The sequence below is a fragment of the Dendrobates tinctorius genome, unplaced genomic scaffold (assembly GCF_039654945.1).
Source record: "Dendrobates tinctorius isolate UK_male_01 unplaced genomic scaffold, ASM3965494v1 ptg000064l, whole genome shotgun sequence".
Taxonomy (NCBI): domain Eukaryota; kingdom Metazoa; phylum Chordata; class Amphibia; order Anura; family Dendrobatidae; genus Dendrobates; species Dendrobates tinctorius.
The window spans coordinates 3,189,534-3,205,950 of record NW_027361732.1 but is presented as its reverse complement, the minus strand read 5'-3'; the positions used below and the strand labels follow the sequence as shown (position 1 = coordinate 3,205,950).

The 16,417-nt window shown below is 49.5% G+C and overlaps 1 protein-coding gene across 4 annotated transcripts in view; it reads left to right on the top strand.

Annotated features, from left to right (window-relative positions):
* Positions 1–16,417, top strand: part of NUDT15 (nudix hydrolase 15) — a 56,160-nt gene that overhangs the window by 36,496 nt on the left and 3,247 nt on the right. The window contains exons 1-2 of one of the 4 annotated variants that reach the window (XM_073580246.1): positions 10,017–10,261; positions 14,213–14,398. In XM_073580246.1, coding sequence (XP_073436347.1) covers positions 14,247–14,398 — 152 coding nt within the window. In that variant the 5' untranslated portion in view covers positions 10,017–10,261; positions 14,213–14,246. The other 3 variants (XM_073580247.1, XM_073580248.1, XM_073580249.1) reach the window with 3 other exon arrangements.

The window sequence follows — 16,417 nt, the reverse complement described above, 5'->3', positions numbered from 1 at the left end:
ACCGAGGCCCCCGCCCGTTCAGCCCATGAGGCTGATACCGCCCTCGTAGAGTGGGCTTTTATGGACCCTGGCGGGCTAACGCCTTCGGCTTGGTAGGCGTCAGAGATTACTGAGGTAATCCAGCGCGCGATAGACGCCTTAGAGGCTTTCTTCCCCTTATTTTTACCCCCAAAAAGGATGAACAAGTTTGGGTCAATGCGCCAGCTATCGGTGGCTTCTAGATAGTCTAGCACCGCGCGCCTCACATCCAGCGAGTGAAGACGCTGTTCTTTTTTATTACGGGGATTGTCGCAGAACGATGGTAACACTACCTCCTGGTTTAGATTCTCTGAGGAGACTACCTTCGGGTAAATGCCGGGTCTAACCTTAGGATTATACTATCCCCTCATATCTGTAGATATGGGTCCTTAGTGGACAGGGCCTGGATCTCCCCTATCCTTTTGGTCGTGGTAATGGCTACTAGGAAGGCCGTTTTACGGGTGAGGGCAGAGATGTTATTTTCTCCCATAGGGCATAGTGGTCTGTACAGAGGGACCTGAGTACCAGACCCAGATCCCACGGCGGGGTGAGCTGCCTAATCGTGGGGCGCAGGCGCTGCGTGGCCTTTATAAATCTTATTACCCAGGGATGAGCCGCTAGCTGGTAATCGAAGAAGGCGCATAAGGCTGAAATATGGACCTTTAGCGTGCTAGGCTTAAGGCCTTTATTAAAACCTGCCTGCAAAAAACTTAGTATGCTAGGGAGGTCAGGGGTGCCTGCCACGAGATCGGACCTGCCACCCTCCAGACAGAATCTTTTCCATATCTTTCTATAGATTGCGGATGTCACCGGTTTCCTACTGGCCAGTAGGGTGGATATGACCTGGTCCGACAATCCCTTTGTCTTCAGGATGTCCCTCTCAGGATCCAAGCCGATAGATGAAGTCTTGCTGGGTTTGGATGGTAGATCGGGCCCTGGTGGATGATGTCCTTCCACAGGGGTAGCTCGACTGGATTTCCGACTGCCATGGCTCCTAGAAGGGAAAACCAGCTTCTCTTTGGCCAGTATGGAGCGATCAACATCACTCGTGCGTGGTCCTCGCGTATTTTCCTGAGCACTGTCGGTATGAGGGCCAGTGGCGGGAATGCGTAGGAGAGGGATTCTCCCCAGGTCTGACTCAGGGCATCCACACCTTCGGGGTGGTCCATCGGATTCAGGGAATAGAATCTGGGGACTTTCGAATTCTTTCGGCTTGCAAAGAGATCTATACTGGGGGTCCCCCAACGCTGACAGAGATGGTTGAAGATCTCTTCGTTCAGTTCCCATTCTGTCGGGAGGATCCGTTGTCTGCTCAAGTAGTCTGCTACTTCGTTCTGGGAACCCTCTAGGTGTACTGCGGTCACTGACCGGACTGTTCTTTCTGCCCAAGCGAATATTTTTCCCGCTAGGTCCTGTAGTGGTTGATGTCTGGGTCCTCCCTGGTGCTTCAGGAATGCCACTGTCGTCATATTGTCGGATAGTATACGGACATGACGATTCTTTAGTATCGACTGGTTCCGCCGTAGCGCTTCCCAGACCGCGTAGAGTTCTCTGAAATTGGAGGATCTGGTCTTGATGTCTACTGGCCATCTCCCCTGGAAGATTTTCCCTTCTATGTGGGCTCCCCAACCCCACACACTGGCGTCCGTGGTGACTACCACGTATGGAGAGGCTGTCCAAAATACGCCCACCTGAAGGTTTCTGGACCGTGTCCACCACCGAAGGGACTCTCTTACTCGTTCTGGCAGCCTTAGAGGTCTGTCTAGCGACGCCTGACTTCTGTCCCACCTCGCAAGGATCTCTTTCTGCAGTGATCTTGAGTGGAATTGGGCCCATCGGACGCACTGGATGCAGGCCGTCATGAGGCCCAGGACCTCCATTGCCTCTCTTATGGAGCACTGACGTCTCAACAGGTCTCTGGTTCTGGTCTGAATAGTCCTCTGCTTCTGTTCGGGTAGCCAGGATATTCTGTCGGTTGAGTCTAGGAGGACCCCGAGAAATATTTTCCTGGTTTCTGGTCTGATGTTCGACTTCTCCCAATTGATCACCTATCCAATGAACTCCATTACCGCAGTTGCTCGGTTTCTGTCGCGAACGAGCGCTTCCCTGGATCTTGCCACCAGTAGGAAGTCGTCTAAATCGGGTATGATCACAATACCCTGATCTCTCAGGTAGGCCACTACTTCTCCCACCAGCTTTGTAAAGATTCTGGGAGCTGAGGCCAACCCGAATGGAAGACACTGGAACTGGAAGTGGCAGGTCCGGGCTGGTAAACTGACCGCAAACCTTAGCAGTCTCTGGGATGAGGGATGGATAGGGACCTGGTAGTAGGCCTTCTTTAGGTCTAGGGTGCACATGACGGCGTCCCGATCTATCAGGAGGGTTGCGGATCGGACCGATTCCATCCGGAATCTCTTGTACTTGACCCAGGCATTTAGTGGTTTCAGGTTTATGATGGTACGGGCCTCGCCAGACGGTTTTGTGATCGAGAACAGGGACGAATAGTGCCCTTTCCCTCTTTCTGACGGGGGAACTGGTACTATGACCTTTGATTTTACCATGTCCTGTAGATCCGTCCACATTGCGGAGTCCTCCAGGCCGACAGTGGGGGTAATTTATCTTTCGGGGGGAGGTGAATAAAGCTCTATATTGTAGCCCTCCGCGATGGTTCTGAGGACCCACTGATTGTGGGTGACTCGGGACCAGTTTGTTGCGAAGTGGCGAAGTCTCCCCCCAATACCTATGGCGTCATTGCCTCCTCGATCTAGAGGTTGATGTGAATGGAGGACCTCTGTCCCTTCCGGTCTGGCTGAAGGAGCCCTTATAGGAGCCTCTACTGGACCTTGCCCGACCCCTGAACTCTGTCTGCCTCGTAGAAAAGGAGCCTCTCCGAAAGGACTGGGGTCGTCTGGGTTTTTCCTCCGGGAATCCCTTCTTTTTATCAGACACCAGCTCTAGAAAGTTATCTAGGGCTGGCCCGAATACCCTCAGGCCCGAGAAGGGGATGGCGCATAGCTTAGTTTTTGAAGCGTTGTCCCCCGACCAGGATTTGAGCCAGACTGCTCTTCGGGCTGCGTTGGAGAGGGAGCTGTTTCTGGCTGCAAATCTTACCGATTCGGCTGACGCATCTGATAGGAATGCCGTAGCCGATTTCATGAGCGGAAGGGATGCTAGGATGTCTGATCTAGGGGTCTTGTTGGTTAGGTGCTCTTCCAACTGCCCCATCCACAAAAACATAGACCTGGCCACCGAGGTGGCTGCTATGTTGGCCCTAATGAGAGCCGCCGACGTCTCCCACGCTCTTTTTAATAAGACGTCTGCCTTCCTATCCATCGGGTCTCGAAGACCTGACGAGTCCTCGAATGGGATAGCCGTCTTTTTGGTAACTTTAGCGACTGGGACCTGCATAGTATTTCTGACTGCTTGGACCAACTCGTCCGTGTACTCCAGTCTGAATAGGTATTTTCTGCTCTGATCTTGTCTATCCCCCCGGATCTCGCCTTCTTCCTGATCCGAATCCCGGAATTCGGACTTCTCACTCCACCTTGGACGTTTGCGACTCGGCCCTGGGCTGGGGGACTGACGCCGTGCGAGGCTGGAAGAAGAGGCCCGAACTTCCTCCCTTATCAGCGATCTCATCCCGGCTAGGAGGGATGGCTGTTCCTCGCCTACGACCCTTGAGGTACAGGGTCCGCATAGGGTCTTGTTATATGCGTCTGGCAGCTTTACCCTGCATACTGGGCATCTGACCGATTTGGAGGTGGCCTTTGCCGGGTCCTTCGCCCCCAAGGGGGATTCTGTCGGGGCTCCCTTCTCCTAATACAGAAGGGGCACCTACTCAGATCTGGGTTGGGGTAATGGGTGGGAGAGGGTGGTCTGCGCTATGCGCACTTACCCCTCCGCCTGCTGGAGCGACCCCTTCCATCCTGGCGCGGTCCGCAGGGAGCTATGGACCTCCGAAGCGTGCTCCCTGGATCTCCAGAAGCGCGCTGTGCCTTAGGAGTGCGCGCTGTGGACCCCAGAGGCGAGCGCTGTGTGGCTTTAGTGGCGAGCGCTGTGTGGCTTCTGTAGCGAGCGCTCTGAGGCTTCAGAAGCGCGCGCGGGATTCAAAGGCCGGCGTCTGACGTCACCGGATGTGACGCGCGGCCTCTCGCGCTAGGCCGCCTCCTCCACTTCCTGCTCTGCGCGCGGCTATGGCGGCCTCCTTCGGCCTGCCGCCGTGGGGAGCCAACCCCCATCCGTCTGCGGCGGACTGCCACTCCGGCCTCTTTCCTGCTATGGCGGACTGCGGAGGCCTTATTCCTGCCTCCCAGCGCCGCTGCGCCAGTCGTCCGTCGGTGCCCGCCCAGCCAGCCGCCTGCGGGGAGCCGACCATCACCTGCCGTGGCGGTGAGTTTTTGGAGCCGAGAGCCTCCCATGGGGAGGAACGGCTCCCTCCAGGAGCGTCGTCCTGCTCCTGGCCTTTGGGGCAGAGGGACTCCCCACTGGAGAGTTTCGGCCCCGGGACCTCTTGACAGGGGAAGGCTTGGACTAGCCGTACGATCCCCTGAGCCCCTCCGGTAAGCTTCTCGTGTGTCCCTCCATGCAGGGACAGGAAAAAACACTGAGGGAGAGGGGGTGGGACGTGACCTTTAACCTCTCGTGTGCTTCCTGTCCCTGTAAGGAGGAGGAGGACGTCCTCCATGGTGCTGTCAGGTGGACGTCCTGGAAAATTACATTTTTCCCACTACAATGTGGTTTTAGCCTCAAATCTTTAATTTTAACAAGGGAAAAAAAATAGACCTCCCAGTTTGTTGTGCAATTTCTCCCGCCAATACTCTACATCTAATCGGGAACTACTTTTCAGACACAATGGAAAACTCAGAAGGGAAGGAGCGCCATATTGTTGTTGAAGATTTTACTGTTATGGTTTACAGGTGCCATGACCCAAAGGAAGAGCTCCTGAGGTGCCAGAACAGTAGAACCCCCATAAGAGACCCCATTTTACAAACTACACCTCTCAATGAATTCATCTAAGGGAGCAGTGATCATATTGACACCACAGATGTGTCACAGAATTCCATACCATTGGGCACTCAAAAAAAATTATTACATTTTTACCACAAAAAAAACTTTTTTAAGCCCCAGATGTGCAAAAAAAAGGCACAAAAATGGGTCTCACAATTTCTGCTAAATGCAGCAATACCCCATATGTGGAGGTACAGTATTATTTAGCCACACAGAGAGACAGAGCGTTATTTGCCTCCTGTAGCACACATTTTCCTAGAACAGTTTGCAGACTCAGTATACAGAGCCCCTAAGTGCTAGAAGAGCAGAAACCCCTCCTCTAGTGACCACATTTTGGAAATTATACCCCATTTTGGGAATTTATCTACAAGTGTAGTGATTTGACTCCATGGGTGTTTTCCAGAAACAAGCAGCAGTGGATGTTGCTGAGTGAAAATTGCAAATCTGCTATTGTAGTGCCCGTACATTATGACTAGCTCATGTTTCTGGAGACATGCACCCGTAAATTAGACATGCTCTCAAACATGGAATTTGGAAGCGTAGAATTTGCTGAATTTCTTTTGGGGGGCAGCCATTTTGCTTTTCCAGAGCATTTGTACTACCAGTAACATGGAAGTCCTCTATATTTCCATTGACAGATGATGGACCTGATTGGGGCTTTTCTGTGGATTGATTTGAAGCTTTTGTTAGGAACTTTTTACATAACATTTTGGATCATGTTTATCTGGCGTTCTACGCTGAGCACTTTCTTTGGGGTTTCTATCTAAATCTCAGAAGATGTGATTCAGATGAAACCCCCCGATGGATCCATTCACTATAGTGAGGCAGCAGAGTTACTCAGGTCTCCGTCTGGCCTCTTTTCAGCGGTGTCCTTCTTTTCAGAAGTGCACAAAACTGTGGCCGAAGGCACTTTTCTGAATGCTTACACGGACAGACACCACTGGATCATAGGCCAGAAGGCGTCTACAATGCCTACAATTGCCTCATTATAGGGAATATTCCACTGGGGGTTCCATATGAATCACGTATTTCAGAGATTTACACTTGGCGTAGAATAAACGTGCGCCGAGCCTTCCTGCAGTCTTTGGAAAGCAGAATTAACAAATCAATAGTAGGTCAAGAATTGGTTTTACTTATTTTTAAAGCCGCTGCTCGTGCACTATAAGTGATTAAAGGACTTTATTCTTGTGGTGCAATTACAGCGAAACCAGATTTATATTGTTTTTTTTATGTTTGGCTGCTGTCACACACTAAAAGATGCTTTTTTGCAGATAGAATTTTTTGTCTTGCTATATTTGAGAGCCATTTAAGAGCTCTTGTTTTTTTGCGGGACAAGTTAACGTTTTTATTGGTACCAGTTTTCCTCACAATACATTTTTTGATCATTTTCTAATCCACTTTTTGGGAGGCAGAATGAACAAAAAACAGCAATTCAAGTGTTTTTTTTTTTTATACAGGTGCAATATAATGACCACATCACCAATTCCCCAATACATGACGATGAGTAGGTGCAGCTTCACACACGGCCACCCAGAGGTCTTTCTTATTAAAACAGCCAAACCTTTTGTGAGGCCTGAAATAATATGTTCCTATAATAATCTATTTTACCAGTCAGTGCTACCTTTTATGCACTGCACATCAGTTCTGTGCTCATTTCCTCTTGCAGGATTTACTGTCACAACATGCTCTTTGTTAACAAAATGAGCCTTTCCATACTGCTTAATGTCTCAGGCCAATATATTAATGTGCAGAACTCTAGTTCCCAACCACAGCTTGTAGGAAAAAGTTCGATATGATCTCTGAATAATGAGAGAGAGATTTTTTTCTCAGCCGCCAGAACAGGGTTTAGGGTTACATTTGCGGCCGAGGCAAATCCTCCGGGCATGCACAATGTAAAATGCGGATCCGGCCGCCCGAAAAAACGTTGCATTGTCCGTCCTGGCATGTCGGCGGACGCCAAAATTTTGGCGGATCCGCAAAAAATCGGATCCAATGGATGGCCATCCGTCAAGATCCGCCGGTAATGCAACTCAATGGGACAAAGAACGGATCCACCAAGCAAAATAGCGGATCCGTTTTTTTTGCAAAACGGCGGATTTTGACTGATGGTAAAATACGGATGTGTGAAACAGGCCTAATTGTTCTTTTTCATATTAGCAAGTTAAGCTGGCCATATACTTCCAACAGTTATTAAAAAAAAAAAAAAGTCTGCACACCCCTGTTAAAGGGCCATGTTTTTGTCTTGTAAAATAAAACATATTAATATCCCCCACAATCTGTGCCAATCCATTGAGAACCAAACGAATATCAACTTGAGAATAAAAAAGAATAAAATAAAAATAATGTGACTGCATTATTGGAAAACCCTCTTATAATTGGGAATGTGGATGTGTTCAGAATTATCAAAGCACATCTACACTCATGTTAAAGGGAATCCGTCAGCCGATTTTTGCTAGGTAATGGGTTTACCGTGCCAGAGAGGTGCCAGAACACCGCAGCATCTGATGTCCCGCACTCCTGCACCTCACCATCAGACTAGGGTGTGTGCACACGTTGCGGATTGTGCTGCGGACTTTTCCATGCGGATTTGGCAAAATCCGCAGGTAAATCCGCAGGTCAAAAGACCTGCGGTTTATCTGCGGATTAGCCTGTGGTTTTCCCCTGCGGTTTATCACCTGTACAATGGAGAAGGTGTGAAACCGCTGCGGAATCCGCACAAAGAATTGACATGCTGCAGATTTCAAACCGCACCAAATCCGCGTGGAAAAATCCGCAGCATGTGCCCAGCGTTTTTTTTGTTTTTCATTGATTTTAATGGTACTGTACAACGCAGCAGGAACTGCTTTGGATCCGAAGGCCAAGCTTTTTTTTATATAACAAACTTTGGAGAAAAAACATTTTCACCACCTAAAAAAGAACCTAGACATGTTTGATGTCTATGAACTCGTAATGACCTGGAGAATTATATTTGCAGGTCAGTTTTAGCATTTAGGGAAAAAAGAAAAAAAAAAAAAACAACTGTGAGATTGCACTTTATTTTTTGCAATTTCACCGCACTTTTTTTTTCCCGTTCTTAAATACACGACATAAAACCAAGGGTGTCATTCAAAAGTACAATTCGTCTCGCAAAAAAAAAAAAAGCTTTCACGTGGCCATTTTGACCCAAAAATTAAAAAAAAAAAGCTATGGCTCTGGGAAGAAGGGGAGCGAAAAATGAAAATGCAAAACTAAAAATACTTCTGGTCGTTAAGGGGTTAATGACCTCTATCCTAAGTACAGGCCACCAATGTACAAGCAGTGGAGGACAACCTCTGTAGATGGGGAGTTCACTACTGGACCATCCCCTCTTAACAGCTTGTGGCCAGGATGAAAAAAACCATACTCCCCTCCCAAACCAGACTAGTTCCTCCGATAACAGCGCTGTCTCCCACTGCTCATGTGAGATTATCAGTTGTTTGTTAGAGCAGACCTAACGCTAAGTGCACACGTACCGGAACTCTCGCGGAAATTACCGCGAGAATTCCGGAATTCCAGTCCGCGGGAAAATCGCATTTTAAATTCCCGCGATTTTCCCACGGAAAAACTAGCATTTTGCAAGCGTATTTAGCTTGCAGAATGCTAGCGTTTTCCAAGCGATCTGTAGCATCGCTTGGAGAACTGATTGACAGGTTGGTCACACTCGTCAAACATAGTGTTTGACGAGTGTGACCAACTTTTTACTACTGAGGCCGCCTATGCAGCATCAGTAGTAAAAGATAGAATGTAAAAAAAAATAAAAAACGGTGTTATTCTTACCCTCCGACGTCCCGCGCATCCGTTCCCAGTAATCCTTTGCGAAAATGCCCGCGATGACGTCAGTTCTCGCGGGATCGCGACGTCTTGCGGTGATTCGCGATGACGTCGCGCGAATGACCGCGAGACTTCGCGATCCCGCGAGAACGGACGCCATCGCGGGCATTTTCGCAAAGGATTACTGGGAACGGGAGCGTGAAGAGAAGCGGGAAGACTGCGCGGGACGTTGGAGGGTGAGAATAACAATATTTTTTATTTTAAATTCTATTTTTTACAGGGATATGGTACCCAAAGCCCGGAGGACAGTCTCCTCTCCTCCGGACCGTGGGTACCATCCGCAAATGTTCTGCTTACTTTCCGCATGTTGTGCACAGCCACATGCGGGAAGGAAGCGGAACAATGCATTCCTATGGGAGCGGGATCGCCGCGATTCCGCAAATTAATGAGCATGCTGCGGTTTTTACCGCGAAGCGATTCCGCCGCGGTAAAAACCGCAGCATTAGCACAGCATTGTGGAATCCCATAGGAATGCATGGGATGCTTATTTTTCGCGTTTTCGCGGCAAAATCGCGCAGTTAAAACTGCCGCGGAAACGCGAAAAAACGCCACGTGTGAACTCAGCCAACGGCTGAGAACTGACGTCATCGCGGGCATTTTCGCAAAGGATTACTGGGAACGCCTGCGCGGGACGTCGAGGGTGAGAATAACACTATTTTTTTTTTTACATTCTATCTTTTACTACTGATGCCACATAGGCGGCCTCAGTAGTAAAAAGTTGGTCACACTCGTCAAACACTGTGTTTGACGAGTGTGACCAACCTGTCAATCAGTTCTCCAAGCGATGCTACAGATCGCTTGGAGAACGCTAGCATTTTGCAAGCTAATTACGCTTGCAAAATGCTAGTTTTTCCGCGGGAAAATCGCGGGAATTTAAAATGCGATTTTCCCGCGGACTGGAATTCCGGAATTCTCGCGGTAATTTCCGCGAGAGTTCCGGTACGTGTGCACTTAGCCTTAGCATAGCGAAGGCTACAACCGATCACCAGCGCTGACAGGCTGCAGCGGTCCTCAATGCCACTTTAGCTGTTAAGGCGCTGTCCAGTAGAGGGCGCCCTGTAGGTGGTGGTGCCGCTGGCTGCTATAGGGCAGTTCACCCTACAGATAATGGTCAGCACAGGTGCTGCACTCGGGCAGCCAGGAGCATCTGGCAGCAATTTTCCACTTGTCGGACATTTCCTGATGCCTCGGTGTCTGCTCCGGGTACATGGCCGCTCCTCACACTCTGCCTCACAGACCGCGGTGTGATGTCACATGTACCGCCCCCTAGAGCCGGAAGACTGCTCTGCAGCACGCTCGCCGGCGTACGGTCACGGTGGAGCTTCTGGAGTGACCGGCTGGATCCATCCGCCTGTAATGTGTGCTGAGGTCGAGGGACAGAGTGCAGGTAACGTGCGGGGCGGAGGCTCCCACAATGCACTGCGGTCCGCCCTCGTGCAGCCTTGTCTGGCCGGCACTCACTGCTGACACACGCCGGCCTGAGCCTGTACCCGGGGTATATGGAGAAGTCACCCAGCAGGGGGCATACATGTGCAGGGACAGGGGTGGTCTCCATGTGTCTCTGCCCACTAAGGGTATCAGGCTTCATCATTTCTGTCACAGCATGTGGCTTACAGGCAGTGGTGCTGGGATATGGTCTGGGGTCTGCTGTTGGCAGAAGGATGGGGAAAGGGTTAATGTTGATAACCTGCTTAAGGCTATGTTCACAAGCTGCGTTTTTGGTGTCTCGTGTGTGTTGATAAAGTTTAGTGCCCCCCCACAAAAAAAAAAGACTTCCTTAGGTTTCTGCACCAAATACTCAGCAATACCTGATTCCTGTGGGGTTTTTGTTGTTTTAGCGCTTCCTCATTGTTTCCTATGGGTGAGAGCAGTGACACGGCAGTTTTCTAAATCTGCTGAATAAAACCAATGTGCGCAGGAGATTTCTGACACCTCATAGACTTTGCTGGTCCTGTGAAACAGCTGAAAATTTGAATTAAAAAAACGCAGCAAAAACGCCCCGTGTGAACATGGCCTAATGGTGGTTACTGGCTGCGGCCCTCGCCCAGAGCATTTCCCGAGCTCGGCCTCATTCAGACATGAACGCCTTGTCACGGCCGAGTGTCAGCGGCGGGTTGGATCAGACTTTCGTCTGTCAGTTTTTACTTTCTGTGTTTCATCATTAATTTTCTCATGTGGCCAGAAAGTCACCAGCTTCTCCTCCCCATTGCAGTGTTAATGGCCGGCACTGGGGCGCGATCTGTGCTGCTGCTGATTTTCGCAGACCCATAGGTTTTGGTGATTCCGATAAATGGTGTGGATAAAAACGGACATGTCTGTGGGTTTTCTTAGTGGATATACGGACTGTAGAGCCCAGACGTGGCCAGCACCATAGGTTATAAAGGGTGCATGTGCTGTCCATGATAAACAAGCATAGACCCTGTACTCATGGACGTGTGAATGAGGCCTTCTATGACCATTAGAGCAGACCGGCTTCTGTAGACCTCGGATCCACACAAGACCGTCACGGGCAGCTGATGTGTCCCGTGTGACGCTTCTCCTAAAGGCAGCACACCAAACAGTTGTCCGTGCCGGTCATGTGAGGATCCCAAGCGCATCAGTAGTCTGTGTGCTCTAATGGTGGGGTAACTTAGGTGTTTACCCTAATAAAGGCCCAGGAAGGCTATAGGTGACGGCCACATCTATATGAGAATTGATGCTCCGTATCTTTTGGGAACTATCGAGGATTTATGTATAGATGCACCATCAGCTAAACCAATCGTCATAGAAGATGCTGGAGCTTAATTTAGATATCCATGGTGGTTTTTGCTATGTATTTTGAGATCTCCTTGAGGTTGGGGCTGAGACCCGGAGTCCAGGAATGTGTCACTTATTGGGCTGCTTGCTGATTTTTGATAGAATCCCTGTTTTCTCTGTTGTAGATGTAGCAGTTGCCAGAATGCGGAGCTGGGTATAACCCCACCCACACCCCTGATTGACGGCTTCCTGTGTACACTGTACCTGTGAGCAAACTGTCGATCATTGTTGGGGGCGGGGTTACACAGATTAGCCTGACTGGCCGGCACGCGAGACCTAGGCCTGTAGTGATAAGGTACTGTCACACTTAGCGATGTACCAGCGATCCCGACCAGCGATATGATGCGGTCAGGATCGCTGGTACATCGCTAAGTGGTCGCTAGTGAGCTGCCACACAGGCAGATCTCACCAGCGACATCGCTGGAGACGGGGGTCGCTACTTACCTGTCACACCAGACGATCCTGCGTCCTCCCGCCCGGCTCCACGCGTTGCTCGTCCTCACAGCAGGAAGCTGACGATGAGAAACAGTCCTGAACGTTCTCGCGCGATCAGTGATAACCAGCGGGGGAGTGGGTTGTAGGTAAGTATCAGACACAGAGATATCGCTAGCAATATCACTATAACGTCACTAGTTATAGCGATATTGCTAGCGATATCTCTTAGTGTGACAGGCCCTATAATCTCCTACCGATAAAATACTGATTGTATTGATACTACAGCACACAGCCTAATGAGTGACACATCCCTGGAATATGCAAAACACAAGCCGCGGAGACACCATCACGTGTTTCTCAACGCAAGCAATGACTAGCCAGGTCTTTCCCCGGGAAGGAACAACCACGGGAAGGGCAGTCTCCAATGAAGGAAACCACCTATGCCAAAACATGGTATCCATCCACAAAACAGCTGTTTCGGGGTATTACCCCTCATCAGTGTGGAGTAGGAAACTCTCCAGTAGGAGCAATGCCTAGTAAAAGACTATGAAGAGGAGGATGAATGAACTCATGGAGATCAACATCCGACACTGCGGAGACACCATCACGTGTTTCTCAACGCAGTGATTCTAGAGCAATGCCCCCATCCCTTATGGGAAATATGCAAAAACATGCAAAACACAAGCCGCGGAGACACCATCACGTGTTTCTCAACGCAAGCAATGACTAGCCAGGTCTTTCCCCGGGAAGGAACAACCACGGGAAGGGCAGTTTCCTTCATTGGAGACTGCCCTTCCCGTGGTTGTTCCTTCCCGGGGAAAGACCTGGCTAGTCATTGCTTGCGTTGAGAAACACGTGATGGTGTCTCCGCGGCTTGTGTTTTGCATGTTTTTGCATATTTCCCATAAGGGATGGGGGCATTGCTCTAGAATCACTGCGTTGAGAAACACGTGATGGTGTCTCCGCAGTGTTGGATGTTGATCTCCATGAGTTCATTCATCCTCATTTTTCACATCCCTGGAATAGGCATCTCTTCCCCTACATTATGCTGCTCTCAGATTAATTTAAAAAAGCCTACAGAGAAATTCCCTCTAACAATTATTTTCCCTAAAGGTCTGCAGTGTCTTAGGTCAGTGTCTTAGGTCAGGTTCACACTTATGCTATTATAGCCGTTGTTAGGAGTAACAAATTCTGTTATTTTTACCGAGGTCTAAGGGGTGACGTTTCTCGTTGTGCAGATTGATATACCTGCTCTGGCATGCCAATGTAAGGAGGCTTATTCGCTGTGCAATGCTTCTTCGGAGAGCAACAGGACTAGAACTCTATAGCGCCATCTGCTGGAAGCTGCTCCAAACAGGTGGCACTATAGAGTTCTAGTCCTCTTCCTTGGCATGCCAATGCCAGTATGTTAATCTTCACAAGGAGAAACCTTACCCGTTAGAAATTGCAAAGCCTCTGACCTAGCTAAATCAGATCTCATACTTTGCACTAGCGAGGGGCAATACCCCGAAACACTCTCTGCAAATTGAGATTTTGATTTGGCTTTTATCCTAAGTCATATTGCAAGGCTTGTTAAAGGGTCAATACCGACGAGTAGGAACAATTGGCGCTATAAAGTTTTACTCCTCTTCCTCTCTGAAGAGGCAATTTTCATAGTTATTTTTACCAGAATTATAGCTCAGCATGCTGCTCTCCTTTCCAATAAAATGGTTTCAACAGTTTTCTGCAAATTTTGGATGTGATGGTCTCCTTGTGCTCACCTGCATCATGGACGGGTGCAGGAGCAGCGATTTGCATGCACTATTCTGGACTGTCAAAAAGACCTGAATAGCACTTGGTGCAGATTTTTTTTTTAGGTCTAAGTGGAAAATCACACGTGTGAACCAGCGCATTGGCTACAACTGATCTGTCCCATACAAGGACCAAAACCATGCTCGGCTGAACAAGCCTTAAATCGTGTTTTAAATCAGATATTCTTTGTAGCACATGCTCATTAGGTTTGGAGGAATGTAAAGTATTTGGTAAGGGTAATGAACCTCGTTTTGCTTCTGAATGCAGGATGTACCCCAAAGATTGACATTGTCTGTATTACATCTTTTTCTTACAGGGCGCAGATAGTCCATTACGCTTAGAAAAGGACAATGTCTGGGTCCACTGGTAGACCTGGCGTTGGAGTTGGCGTTGTGATCACACATTCTTCGTATCCAGGCTGTGTTTTACTTGGACAGAGGAAAGCAAAAGGCTCCCCAGGGGCCGGCATGTATCAACTTCCAGGAGGACACCTAGAGTTTGGGTAGGAGTACTTTCCATAGCAGCACACTACTAAATATCCAGAAATTTACATGAGAATGAAGATTCTGATGGCAAAATAACACAAGCTGCCGAGAATACATTTTTAGAGATTCTTCAAAATTAATAACCGAAACTGAAAAATCGGATTATAAAAGGGGTTGCCAACACCTAGAAATATATTACTGGTTCAAAATATAAAAATATTAGTAAATCCAATGAAAATATACAGCACAGACCAAAAGTTTGGACCCACCTTCTCATTCAAAGAGTTTTCTTTATTTTCATGACTATGAAAATTGTAGATTAACTCTGAGGGCATCAAAACTATGAATTAACACGTGGAATTATATAATTAACAAAAAAGTGTGAAACAACTGAAAATGTCTTATATTTTAGGTTCTTCAAAGTAGCCACCTTTTGCTTTGATTACTGCTTTACAGACTCTTGGCATTCTCTTGATGAGCTTCAAGAGGTAGTCACCGGAAATGGTCTTCCAACAGTCTTGAAGGAATTCCCAGAGATGCTTAGCACTTGTTGGCCCTTTTGCCTTCACTCTGCGGTCCAGCTCACCCCAAACCATCTCGATTGGGTTCAGGTCTGGTGACTGTGGAGGCCAGGTCATCTGGTGTAGCACCCCATGACTCTCCTTCTTGGTTAAATAGCCCTTACACAGCCTGGAGGTGTGTTTGGGGTCATTGTCCTGTTGAAAAATAAATGATGGTCCAACTATACACAAACCGGATGGAATAGCATGCCGCTGCAAGATGCTGTGGTAGCCATGCTGGTTCAGTATGCCTTCAATTTTGAAAAAATCCCCAACAGTGTCACCAGCAAAGCACCTCCTCCTCCGTGCTTCACGGTGGGAGCCAGGCATGTAGAGTCCATCTGTTCACCTTTTCTGCATCGCACAAAGACACGGTCGTTGGAACCAAAGATCTCAAATTTGGACTCATCAGACCAAAGCACAAATTTCCACTGGTCTAATGTCCATTCCTTGTGTTCTTTAGCCCCAACAAGTCTCTTCTGCTTGTTGCCTGTCCTTAGCAGTGGTTTCCTAGCAGCTATTTTACCATGAAGGCCTGCTGCACAAAGTCTCCTCTTAACAGTTGTTGTAGAGATGTGTCTGCTGCTAGAACTTATTGACCTGGTCTCTAATCTGAGCTTCTGTTAACCAGCGATTTCTGAGGCTGGTGACTGAAGAACTGCGTAAGGACGGCTGGAACAGACACCGGTAGACTAGAACAGGACAGCAGGTTGAAGCCCGGGTAGGCAAGGCTTGAGACAGACAGCAGGTACGGACTCGGGTAGGTAGGGCTGGAGCAGGTACGGAGACAGGGCTGGAGCAGGTACGGAGACAGGGCTGGAGCAGGTACGGAGACAGGGCTGGCGCAGGTACGGAGACAGGGCTGGCGCAGGTACGGAGACAGGGCTGGCGCAGGTACGGAGACAGGGCTGGCGCAGGTACGGAGACAGGGCTGGCGCAGGTACGGAGACAGGGCTGGCGCAGGTACGGAGACAGGGCTGGCGCAGGTACGGAGACAGGGCTGGCGCAGGTACGGACACCGGTAGGCAGGACTGGAGCAGGTACGGAGACAGGACTGGCGCAGGTACGGAGACAGGACTGGAGCAGGTACGGACACCGGTAGGCAGGACTGGAGCCGGTACGGAGGCAGGACTGGAGCCGGTACGGACACAGGGAGCAGAGCTGGAAGGAAACACAAAGATAAAGGCAGGGAGCCTGATGCCAGGCGAGAGCACGGGGCCTAAAGCGCTGCAAGAACAACAACGGTCAGGCGCCTCCACTAAGGGAGGGCGGCCTGATATAGGTGCCGCTGTGCCCCCATTGGTCCGGCGGCGCAATCGGGGCAGGGCACCGCCGGAGACCAGCTCAGATGCGGAGAGCCGGCCGCGGCCTACGGCGCATGCGCGAGGCCTGCGGTGACGTCACCAGCCGCGGGCCGGACAGAGAGGGACGCCGGGGCTGGAGGGAGCGCGACTGCCGAGCGAGGTGAGTATGGTC